The sequence below is a fragment of the Haemaphysalis longicornis genome, unplaced genomic scaffold, assembly GCF_048455015.1.
Source record: "Haemaphysalis longicornis isolate Haplotype H1 unplaced genomic scaffold, Haemaphysalis longicornis Haplotype H1 scaffold_1, whole genome shotgun sequence".
Lineage (NCBI taxonomy): Eukaryota > Metazoa > Arthropoda > Arachnida > Ixodida > Ixodidae > Haemaphysalis > Haemaphysalis longicornis.
Window position 1 is genome coordinate 134534022 of NW_027526203.1, and position 12852 is coordinate 134546873.

At 46.6% G+C, this 12852-nt stretch overlaps 1 protein-coding gene across 1 annotated transcript in view; it reads right to left on the reverse strand.

Moving 5' to 3' along the window:
* Window positions 1-6: 6 nt before the first annotated feature.
* The window catches only part of LOC144166057 (homeobox protein Nkx-3.2-like), a 67005-nt gene continuing 54159 nt past the window's right edge, over window positions 7-12852 (reverse strand). Inside the window, exons 2-3 of the mRNA XM_077695719.1 lie at window positions 12001-12158; window positions 7-1197 (exon numbers count right to left, since the gene is read on the reverse strand). Coding sequence (XP_077551845.1) covers window positions 874-1197; window positions 12001-12158 — 482 coding nt within the window. The 3' untranslated portion in view covers window positions 7-873. The remainder of the gene's footprint in view (window positions 1198-12000; window positions 12159-12852) is intronic.

A 12852-nucleotide genomic window follows, 5' to 3' on the forward strand; every position in this document is an offset into this window, starting at 1 on the left:
TGGAAAAGGCTAGCATAATAATGGGTTACCAAGGGCTTAATTGTTCATGACGTTTATAAATAGCTTTTCCGCTCCCAAGAAGTGTAGAGCACTCTAAACGCTGCCGTTAGCAGTTCAGATGGGCATCAGGGTCAGGGCATCTACGCCATTCCAACCGAAGGGGGTGTGTAGCGTGAGACGACGACTACGCGAAGGGACCGCAGTTGTCGCTGCAGCTGCTGCTGCCCTGCAGCGGATACAGCGACTTGAGTGCTTCACTGGACTCCTTATCGCATCGCTGTGTGAAGAGATTTTAATGTCTAAGCAATACACGCCGGTCCTGTGACGGCCTTGGCCAGGGGACGACGTCAGCGACCTCTCGCATCCACACAAACAAAGTAACCGAAGCTTGCCAGCCTTCACCATGTAGCGTGGCGTCCTCGATCAATCCTGCACGTTCTCAGAAGCACTATTGGCCTCCTAACCAAATTAGCTCAGAGACAATCGTTCTCAAATATTGAAAAACAAAATACAGCCGCAGACTTCAGGGCTGTTCGAGTTTGGCGCGTCACAGCTTATAGGGAACGTGTAGACAGACGCATATCATTCTCATAGGACGGATGTAGGAGATGTCTGGTAGTTTATTTATGGCAGATCGATTTTTTAAACGACGAGATCAAGCAGGTGAAGGGCATTGGCATTTCACGATATCAGTGTTGAGCCTTTTTGCATCTCCAGGCCGTTGAGGAGCGTAACTTATTGCCGAACCCAACGTAGGTTGGCTTATATCAGTTGCACCGGTGGCAGTACGCAGCGGAGCTCGCGTTTAGACTAGGTTATTCGTATACAAGCGTAACTGCATGCCTTCGCCATTTAGAGCCGTTACGTCTTCCTTCACGTGGCGCAACCGACGCATGCGCAGGCGTCTGCGAGCCTCCTCTGCAAGGCGCCAAACAGGGAAGGGTGCTCCGGAAGGCCGGGCAGCGGCACCGATGGAAGCAGCAGTGCGGGCCTAAAAGCCAGCAGCTCCTCTGGTTGGTACAGCGGCTTGTCGTCTCGAACCAGCACTTTGACCGTTGCAGTGCGGCACGCAAGGTTTCCGGGGCACGGCATGGCCGGTGTCCAGCTGCCGCTGCCGTCCTCTGCTGTTGTGCCCCCGCTTCCGCCCTGGTGTCGGCGCTTTGTCTTGTACCGCCGGTTTTGGAACCAGATCTTCACCTGCGAGTAGAAGGTAATACAGAGTCACCAGTTTGCTTAAAATTTTTGTACGAAAAAGAATAGAGCCACAGTTACATTTCAGAAGTCTTTAAGGTGTTCTCCTTAGCATGTTTTAAAGGTGTTCAAGAACATTCCAGGCAGAGGGGGGATTTAGTTTATACAGGTGGTAACATAAAACTCCGCCCAATCTTAAGGTTCAGTGGGACGTTCCAAGCTCAGTTTGTAGGCTCAGTAGTGTCCCCTGGTCTAACGTTGCTTGTGTACGGCTTAGAATAAGCTGGTTCCGCTACTGTATACCTCGTTCATGCTATAAATAATGTTGCCTTGTTCACCTCTCAGCGCGTGCATGCTATTTTTCGAAAGCTATCATCTCGTTACTTTATTTTGGGCGTCCTCCTTTTTTAACGTTTCTTATATTTACCATGTTGTCGACCCCAATGTAACCAATTTTGCCTCAGTAATCAATTTCGACAGCCTTGGCAATGCATTTTCATCCACCCTTCTTGACACTTTATTATTCGTACGTTTCGGAATAAGCCCCATGTTTTCCTGAGATACTTCATCAGTTTTCATCCTATTTTGGCGCCTCTTACCATGTTTGGTGACGCTGTAGTTAAATGTCTACAAGTTTTCATTTGGTGTGTCCACGATGCCTTCATTTCCTCCTGCAAAACCGCAGATTTGTGGCGAACCGTTGTTCATAACTCCAGTGCCCAAACTCTAAGTGATATTTAATTAGGCGTCGTCCTTTTTGCTGGACATGTAGTCTTGTTCAGCAAGGTAGCTGCTGTTTATGATATCACCTGAACGTCCAGCCAATACCTGGATGACCGCTTAGAATGCAGACACACAGAAGGCACCGTTTTTCGTTATACTACGTTGAACTCGTTTTCCACGTCAATTTTGTATTCCTTTGTTCGCGAAAGAATATATTCATTGTCATCTCATTATTTCTCTCGGCAAATTCAACCACTGCAACTCTTCAAGTATTCCGGCTATCCATTCTAAGCCCTCCGACTGCCATTTTGCGTACTGGGTTAGCCCCTATCTTGAAACTTGGTGTTCGCTAACTCAAATTTGATCTCCAATCCTTGTGAAAACACTGTACGGCCTCATTCGTAGCTAGGTAATGGTGGATACTGCCTTCAATGGGCATGGCTTGTTTAGCTTGATCGAGGTTACGATTCCTTTGTTAATATTCTTTCCATTAATAGTCGATCATGAGTTTCGGTAGCGGATTCCGTTCCCCCAAAAAATTTGGAAAAAATTACGTAAAATTATAAAGTTCTTTGCCGTGTACATGTACCCTCTGACATTATGGTGATGGCCAATTCGCCTAAATTTGTAATTGAAGCTTGAAATAAACTTGTGTCGTTTCATGTTCGATTCAAATTACTGCTGTGAACCACTTTTAGTTTTGAGTTTTTACCACTATCTCGTACGCCTAATGAGTCCTTCCGTGTTATGCTGACTAATCTACGGTAATATGAATTTACATACCGGGATAACATATTCTGCCATCCTGGCCTGATGCTGATTCCATGTCTACATTGAGTCCCTTTCTGGTTTCAACCAACATGTTTTGCAGGGTGCCATGCTTATGTCGAGTGACAAGCTAACGTCGGATCCTATACCGTGCAAATATATTATTGAGTTGAACGGACATAACTTTTACTCAGTAGCTCGGGGCTACTTAAAATCTCGGCGTACAATTTCAAAAGGCTTAAAGCTATCATTGTGATTGCAAATACAAGCGGCATTACTTGTGTTTGCGGCGAGTGCGCAAGAAAGTGCGAAACGGTCTGGAAGATACGGCCGTCAACTATTTTTCTTGGAAATTCCACATGACTAGTTTCTTTTGTTCACGCATCGTTCATCACCGTTCACACCGTATTTACAAGTAATCTAGATCTTCGTGCAAACCTCAATCACCTTAGAAAATCTCTGGGAACGACAAAATGCTCCAGGGTGCAGAATAAATTGCTGACGAAAGAAAGAGCAACTTCGCACGGGGTAGCAACTGGCACTTCCGCAATCTCAGCGTACAGGGTCAAGCAGTCGTAAATGGCGAAGACCCAGCGGTTGCCAGCCGTGGTGCAACGAAAAAACTTATTGGGGTCCACACAGACATCGTGCATGATCGCACTAGGTATGAATAAGGCTTCATGGGGCCAGTCACATGCTATGATAGAAACAGCACAAAAACGAACTGCACATGACTCGCCACAGTAGCATACCGCAAGAGCGGGCGTCGATAGGCTGCGTGAATGTAGTGTACCTACATTCCTACAATGTAGTGTACCTACAATAATTGCATACTTCAGAACGTTGATAGCTTTATTAACCAGAAGGCCGCGGCGACAATCGGGTTGGTAGTTGCGCCGGAACAGCTTTCGGTAGTGAATGACGAAATGCGGGGCTTGTCGGTCACTCATCCGACGATGCAACATTTATCGCCAAGCCAGACAGAAGGTCCGAGATGGATGAAATCTACGGGCGTAGTATTTGCTCGGACGACCCCGGGTACACCTCCAGTGGCGACGCGTAGCAACAGATGGTCGACACGCTGTCGCTGCCAGGGGGCAGCAGAAAGCTGGGAGACGCGGATGTCGTAGTTGCGGAGACGCAACGCCCAATATGCTAGAAGATGAGACGGATAGTTGAGCGATAACCCACAAACTATACGTGGTGGTCAGTAACCGCCCACTCACTTGCATAGGGCGGTCACAGAGATACGGACCCCGCAAGGGGCACCTTGTGTATTTATTCGAGGTGACTGTATTGGCGACACCACGGACCCACAAGCCCCCAAGCTGTAACCAACCGTCGTGATATGTTGAAAGGTGGAGGGTAGAAGCCTCGAACGGTGGCTGTCGGAGCCCTGGTCAAGCTCCGGCCGTTGGGCTCTCTGTGTGTCTACCAGGCAGGGAGCTCAGGTGCCTCATTGTTCATGAAGGTAAAGTCAATCAAGAAAGTACGTTGGTTTCCTGCCTTTTTTGTATGCCATGTAGTGAATCAAAAACACCCCAAACATGATCGGCCCCTGAAAGGGGGCCGTACCGAATCATCATTTCCGCCCCTGCCAACCATTCTTTTTCAGAGCCGGATAACTACCCCCGCCTTTTTATAGTTGTTGAATCTGGACAATTCGAAGTCTGTAACTTCTCAATCCGTATGCCTTGTCTCTAAGTTCCTTGAAGGCACCTCTTGGCAATACAGCGACGCTAAGGAACTCAGAACTGCTCGTGGACAATTAAACTCCTGTAACTTCTCCATTCGTATTCCTTGTCTCTAAATCCCTCAAACACAGCCTTAACAATACATACTACGCTAAAAAGCTGAGAACCGGTTGTGGACAATTCAACGCCTGTATCTTCTCAAATCGTATTCCTTGTTTGTAAATTCCTTGAGGGTCACACTCCACCACAGCCTCAACAGCTCCTAGGGTGTGATCTCTGAGCCACACCTGATGACCAGAACGGATGACGACATTTTGGAAGGCCTAAAGGATCAGGGTGTCCCGGTGGTTAGGCGCATCAATATACGCCGCGATAACAAGAAAATAACGACAAAGCTCATAAAATTGATGTTTGACTGGTCGACACTTCCGTGGAACACATAAATGCAGGCTCCACCCGTTGTTCTGTCCGACCTTACATACCGAACCTGCGCCGCTGTTTTAAGTGCCAGCGGTTGAGGCGTGGTACGAACTCCTGTCGCGGCAGAACAACGTGCGCCAAATGTGCTGAAGATCATCATCACACAGAGAGCTGTAATTCACAACAATTTCTGCGCACCAACTGCCAGGGACCTCATCCTGTATACTCCCAGACATGCGAAAGATTCTAGCTTGAAAATAAGATCATAAATCTAAAGTAACTCCCACCATTTACATCCCAGAGGCGTGGAAGAGGTTCACCTCTATCCCCCTGTGGAGGTGCGCCGCCGCAGCTCGCCGGGGGGCAGAGCGGCGCCGGGTTCTGGCAGAGACACAGTGCCGGGAAACAGACTTTGTCCTGCACCCGCCTCCAACTGGGCCGCTTTCAGCCGTCGGACCCGTCAGCACACGGCTTGCTCAGCAGGTTCAATCGGGAGCGATGCTGCTCCAACCATTTCCGTTATACTGGCCCCCGGTATAGCTGAGGGTATGGAGGAGATGGTTACGGAGTACCGCGCAAAGGCTCCCACCCCTGCGGCACCGCCCTTGGCACCATTGAACCCCGCCGATGGCGGTTGCCGCCAAGAGCACCCGATAGGGTTCACGGTCCAAGGAGCCTGATCCATCGGAAACTTCAAGAACATCTGACGATGAGATGGACGTCGCACAGTTCCTGCCTGAATCGCAGCACAAAGAACGGTATGCAGCATGAAATTCATGACACTCACGGAGAGAAATTCATGAAATGTGCTGAATGCCGCCAATGCTATCACTTGAGAAAATGTGCTGGAATTAGTAACGCTGTGTTTAACTCAAAAGATGAAGAAACGGAGCGTTCTGTGAGATTCCCGTTCTCCCGACTTGCCGCCTGGCACTGTCGCGTGCCACGACCCAGCCTTCTACCGAGTGCTTTGTAGTGTACCCAAACTACTAACGGACACGAACAAAAAGCAAACTGCTCTTACATTGCATATTGACGGCCTGTCTGAACTGAAGCAAACTGTGGCAAAAATAGAGCTTCCTGTTCAGCACGTGTCAGACACCTTCGATGATCTATTTAAGACTTCTGATAGGCATGGCAGAGAGATCGAGCAGTTCCGCAACATAGTTGAAGCTGTTGAAAGTTCTGAAGGCAAAGAGGACATTTAGAAACTAAAACGTAAGCTAAGTGACTTCCAGTAATACAGCCGGCGAGAGAATATAGAAATCTACAGCCTACAGTTCACTAGAAACGAAAACCTGTTGGAGAAGGTCAACGACATGGCTGGACTCCTAGATCTGCTAGTTCTATCTGATAGGGACGTGCAAAGCCTTCACCGTCTCCCTGCGCGCCAAAACAAAGTACCTATCATTTTACTGGGGTTTTCCTGACGACCTTCGGATGCAGCCTGGCTCGCTAAGCGTTCTAGCTTGAAAGATACCGGAAAGGACAATCACGTTTTTGACAAGCTGTCAGCCCATAACAAGAATTTGCTGTGGCTCACCAAATCCAAGGCGCGTGAGATGAACTGTAGCTTCACATGGTCTTCTCATGGCAATGCTTGTCAGAAAGGAGTCGGTTACAAGTGCGATCAGGATTGTCGCAGATCGTGTGCGCTCACTGGCGCTTTACTTATTACTCTTGGTAACGTCTTTAAACCTGTCATCCTATTACTAATTTCATTGTTTGATCAACCTACTAAACTGCCGAAATCATTTCCCTCACCATGCACTTTTTATATCATTTAAACGCACGAAGCATGAGAAATAAAAGGGAGGAAAATTGAGGCTGGTTTACAGCAACTCAAGCATACCTTCAATATTCTTGGGTTTAGCGGCGATGTCGCCCAAATCGCTAGATGCGAGCACGTCTCCATATTCAGGGAGACCAAACGTGTAGGTGTTGTGTCCTTGTATACAAAAAAAGGTTCTAAACATAACGTTTTGTCCTACTGCACTATTGTTCATGGTGACATTGAAGCAGTGATTGTAATGCAGTTAATAAAGGCATGTTTAGGGGCTAGTTGGTACAGTCTTGAATTCGATAATAACGTGCGCTGCATATTTGGACGGGGAACACGGACAGTGAAAAAGACAAACGGTTTGTCTTTTCACTGTCCGTGTTCCCCGTCCAAATATGCAGCGCACGTTATTATCGAATTCAGTGTAATGCACCATTGTATAGTTCTAATTCTGGTCTACAGACCCCCTCGTGGGACCGGAGACGCGTTTCTTTCGGATATTGCCTTGTTCCTTCATTTCGCAAGTTCGAACAAACGGCAGGCTGTTATATTTGGTGATTTCAATGTAGACTCCCTTGTAAACATTTCTTTCTTTCCGTACCAAATTTCTCGAAATGACACTGTCTTATGGCTGCGAAAATATTATTGACCATCCTACACGTATCAGTCAGCGTTGGGAAACATTATTAGACCTGTATTTTACGAATTTACCGATGAATAAAATCGTGTTTAGCGTTTTTTCGTCTGGTTTAAGTGAACACGTGCCATTGTTAAAGACGATAGTCTTTCTTGGGCTAATTAAACGCAGAAATTTGGTCTGTCTGTCTGTCTGTCTGTCTGTCTGTCTGTCGGTGACTCGATTCAACCACCCAGCCAAAGTGAAACAGAAGCTGCACAATAGGTTTATATACCCACAGCCAAATCTGAACGTCGAAGTCCGGTTGCGATCTTCATACTTGTCAACATTTTTGAACAAGAACAATACATTACGGAAATGTGAGGCGAAAAATCAATACATAAGTTATATTTGCAGTGTTCCTTCATGAAAAATTTATGGATGCTTGACTTTTGAGCTAGCTAATTCTACATCCAGTGCAGAAAAAAAATTAACTCCGCCTCCTGCTGCTGCCCGCGCCACAATAGCTTCTGGCGCCATTTTAAGAAATCAAACGGCAGAAGTTAAGAAACGTTTCACCAGATAGGTTCCACGTTCTGTGTGGAACGCACGTGGAGAAGGGCAACGTGGTTCTATGAACGTTGAAGTAGGGTGCCTCAAATTACGTGCATCTCCGCCGTACAGGAGCGTGACGTCGAGGCACCCGGCCTGGTGTGGTGGAGCGCGGTAAATTTAAATTCACTTCAGCAAACCTCCAGTGTGTTTACCTTGGCAGAAGCGCGACAGGAGAGGAACAGCATGAGAGGTGAGCGGGAAAGCGAAGGAAGGCATTTACTTGGCAAATGTCGACGAAAGTATGTCGTCTTATGTCGACATTTGCAACCAAAGGAGCAGATACGCGGCTAATTTTTTGCTGTATTTTCTCTGGACAAAAAAATAGGCAGAACGAAATACTCACGAAGAAACATAAATGCTCATTAATTGCTGATAGCAGTTGGACGGACGTATACCACGAAACTGAACCCGTCGAAGGCGTATGACGGATTTTAAGACAAGATAATTCATAATTACAACCTAGCCTTTCTTCGGATCGTTGTTAAAAATCACAGGAGAGCCAAGAAAATGTGCGTGACGTCGGAGATACACAGTCGAATCAAAGAAAAAAAACAAGCTCTTCTCCCGGTTCCTGGAATCAAGTAATCGTGGCTACGTAGTTGAATTTAAAAGGTTCGGAGTACATTAAACGCGGACCTCAAAAAAAAAAAGTCTACATATTACAGAAATAAGTTTTCTTCAGTTATAGACAACCGTAAAATACTTTGGGCCGCTTTTAATCAACTAAAAACTGGTGAAAAGACTCATCTGCCTTCTGAAATAAAAATGAATGGAGACATCATCTCTGAGAATGAACTTGTCAACAAATTCAATGAGCATTTCTTAAATGCAAGCAACTTCCACAGCCCACCGCGCACACAAGTGGAAAACCCTATGGCTTCTTATATATCTATAGCTTATGAGGATTCTTTATTCTTGACACCAGTTTCGGAACAGGAAGTTCAATCTATTATTATCTCCACGAAAAACATTCTCTCGCCAGGCTACGCTGATGTCAGTGCTCTACCAATTAAGGCCGTTGGCACTGCTATTGCTGCTCCCTTTGCACATATATGTAACAGAATGCTGCAAACTGGTTTGGTTCCTGGCAAAATGAAAATCGAGCGCGTAGCACTTATCTTTAACGGAGGTAATACAAAGTGACTTCAGCAATTACAGACCGATTTCTGTATTGCTCTTTTTTACTAAAATTTCCGAGTGTACTATATTTAAAAGGTTTCATACTTTTATACAATCGAACGATGTAATTTGCGCACAATAATATCGGTACCAAAATTGCAAATCATCAGAGACCGCGCTACTTGATACCAAAGAGAAAATGCTTCGTAACTTTGAGGGCAAAGTACTTACCACAGAAATTTTTCTTGACTTTCGTAAAGCATTTGATTCTATTAAGCATGACATCTTAAAGGGAAGCTGAAGCGCTTTCCAAAAAAATTGAGTTAGATTAACAGTTATATAGTTTCTTGCGCGCTGATTCAGAATATCACACTGAAATTTATCGTACATGAGTCCAAGTGGCATTTATCTTGCAAAAAGCGCGGCCCCGTTTGAAAGACGCGCGCTTTTCGTCTTTTGACGCCCTGATTGGTTGCGCCCGTCATGACGTCAAAGGAGGACACCCTTCGGCCGCGCGGGCTGTCGGAAGCATTGCGAACGATCGCACAGTTGCCTTTGCGGCAATTTAGCTTGCAGTCTAATTTTCGCACATGACTGGAAGTTTGTTTTATAATTTCCCGTGCTGTTGGTTCAATTATCTTAGAGCTTAAATTTGCTTTACACGACAGAGAACCCCAAAGCAGTGACTGTGACGTCGACTAGTGGGTTGCATCAAAATATTTTTGAATTAGGCAACCAGCATAGGGGGATTTTATACCTTATGTTAATATTAGGTACTGTCTTAACTGTTTCTTATTATACACAAAACCATTTATGCCGAAGATTAATGGGCGTTTTATAAACAATCTACCAGCGAAAAGCACGTACGTGCACTGCGCGAAAAAATAGCGTTCATGCGCTGTAAACATATATGCGAGACACATCTTGCCGGTACACGCATAAACCAACAAGCAGACTCTGCTTCCGCATTTCCTTTGTTCCTTGTCGCCCACCCCAGCCCCGTTACTCATCCCCGTACACAGACCCACACGAGCGCGCCATTTCGGCAGCGGCACTACGGCGCCTCCGCGATTGCTAGCTGCACTTCGATGAGTGGCGTCTTACTGCTTCACATGCATTTATTCTGAAAACACTGCAGCATACTAGTGCCTCCTCAGCATTATTGGCTGCAGTAGGGCTTGATTTTCGCTTGTGCGTTGCGCATTCTGCTACAATATTACGGCTACCTCGTTATAATAACAGACCAGTCGGACAAGGCAGTTACGTTGTAGTTACGTTACTTTAGGTAACAATCACCAAACGTTCGTGATAATGAATCGTTGGCCTGTTTCAGCATTTCTAGATTTAAGCATTTACCGCGCTAGTCTGACAGAGGCCGTATATTTACTCTTCGCTCCTAATTTTTTTAGTATCATCATTATATATATCACCGACTATCACTGGAGCACACTTGAGGTTCAGTGACAACAAGTGCTTGCCAGGTTATAATATGCAGCCACACGGAATCTTGGGCAAAAAATTAGGCCCCCGCAGTCAACACAAATTATGGCACGGTGGTGGTTCGGAGTGGTGTTTTTTTTTTTAAATTCCAGACAAACATCACCTTATCGTGACATGTATACTTGCAAAATAAGTAATCTGGTTGTCTTGGTTCTTTTACTTTGTAGGAATACTGTTTCCTCTTAGCCGGTAGAGAACTTCTATCAGGATTGGCCCCATGTTTTAGTTTCGCCAAAAAATTGTTTTTTTGAACACTGTCCTGAGCCCATAGGGAAAGAAAACCGACGCGTTTAACGAAACAAGTATTTCCTGAACAAATGTGACTTGGTTTCTGGAATGGAACGAAACATCCCCGGCCAAAGTACAGCAGTATTCCCCATCCTTCCTAAATCTAGAATCTAATGTGAACATTCACGTCCGTCGCATCAAAAAAAAAAAAAAAAAAAAAAAAACCGCATTGGAGCGGTTTACAAAGTATTTAACGTAGTGTAGTATATTCTCTGTCATCAAGCACAGCCACCTCGGCTGTCGCTTCCGTATGTTATCAAGCATCCCGGAGTGGCATTATTCTGCTTAGGAATACGGCATGATAACGTATGCCTCGTTTGGCGTTCGTGCATACTTTTTGAACACGAAAATTGTACAAGTGCTATCAACCACAAGAACAACAAGTATCATTCACATGAAAACACGGCAAAAAGAGCATGGCCGAGGCGGCCGATCCGGCCGGAAGTCCAGGTATGACGTTTTTCAGCCGGTTTTCGCCCGCGCTCTTCGGTCTTCCGGCATCGCGCGGCGAGATGGGGGCGGGGCATCGGGACACTTTTATTTGCTCATTGCGCCGCTTCTATTGCATCTATTGCGAAAATATTTCGTACACAAGAATTATTCAATGTGTACTTGCTGCTAGTCAACTTTTCTTTTAATTCTAAAACCGCTTCACCTTCCCTTTAAAGGGACCCTGCAACACTCTTCGAGCAGTGCAAGTAAACCTGCGCGACGTTTAGATTAGACCTCCAGGAACACCCGAGCCAAATATTACACGTGCACGTGGAGCGGTAAGCGCGCAAATCGGCGTGAAAGACGCGGAAAAACCAGGTTCCTTGGAGCAGGTGTGGCGCCAGCCGTGGCGTTATTGGTTGCTGGGCAATGCGAGGCGCTGCTCGGGATTTTCGCCAGTATTTCTTTTTTTTTTTTGTTAAATCACTACACGAGCCGGGGACGCTCGGCGGTCGCCGCGCCGCACGCGCTCACGAACACTCGACATTTTCTCGCTCCTCGGGGTTTTCGCCATTTCTTTTTTTTTGCTAAAGCCACTGCGCGAGCCGGGGACGCACGACGGTTGTCGCGAGGCACGCACTCACGAATGCTCGGCATTTTCTTGGTACTTTTAATGCGTTAAGCGGCACACAATACGGCCAGCTACAACAGCCCCGCAGTTAAAATAGGTAATAAGTATTGAAAAAATTGCTTTACACTACCCAACAGTAACGCAAACAGTAACGTAATAGGAGAACACAGAGCGTTAACAGAGCAGTGCAGTCAAGCGGCAGCCCCACGTGATGATTCCACACCTGCGTTTCGGTGAGTTTAAGCGCATGCGCCAGGTCCGCCCTCTCAGCTCCCGAGAGGTAGCGCTGGTGGGAGAAGCGGCGCTCGAGCTCGAACACCTGGGCGTGGCTGAACGCCGCCCGGCACCGCTTCTTCTTTGTCTTGGGAACGGCGGAAATACCTGCAAAGTGTGGTTCGGAGGCATTATTGCAATTTTCCTTGCTGCACTTCATTGTCTCCGTTCAGAACCAACCATGTGTGTTTTTATTTGATGCCAGATGGCGCAAGTGCGACCGTTCTGAAGGACGCCTCCAGCCAGAAATTTACATAGTTGTGCTTGCCCTCAATTATTGTTTTTGTGAAAACGCGATTCCAGCCCCCCAAGCGCTTGAAAATTCTGCGCTTGCCAGTGGCTGATCACTTGCCGACGTTCTACCCAATCTGCTGAGCCCAAGGACGCGGGTTTGGTTCCCATCGGCGGCGGCAGCTTTTCTGATGGCGGCGAAAGACAAACACCCACGTGTTCGAGATTTTGGCGCACGTTAAAAATCCCCAGGTGGTCAAAATTAATACGAAGCCCTCCGCTACGGCGCGCCTCATCGCCTGTGTAGCGTCGGTGCATTAAATCCCATAACCAATCAGTCTACATGTGCACAGAACGGAGAAATATTCGCAGTTCTTCTCGCTTTGCTCCGCGCGGCCCCGATACGCGAATTTCGTTTCATTTCCCATTTCCATGCAAGGGCAGCAGGTATTTGCTTGCTTCGCTACAAAGTATGCCCAAAAGTGGCTACAAACACAGCTATCTGGGGGGGATGATGCGCTAGCAAAGACGGACGGAAGGAAGGAGAACAGAATATAGCTAAGACTAGCAA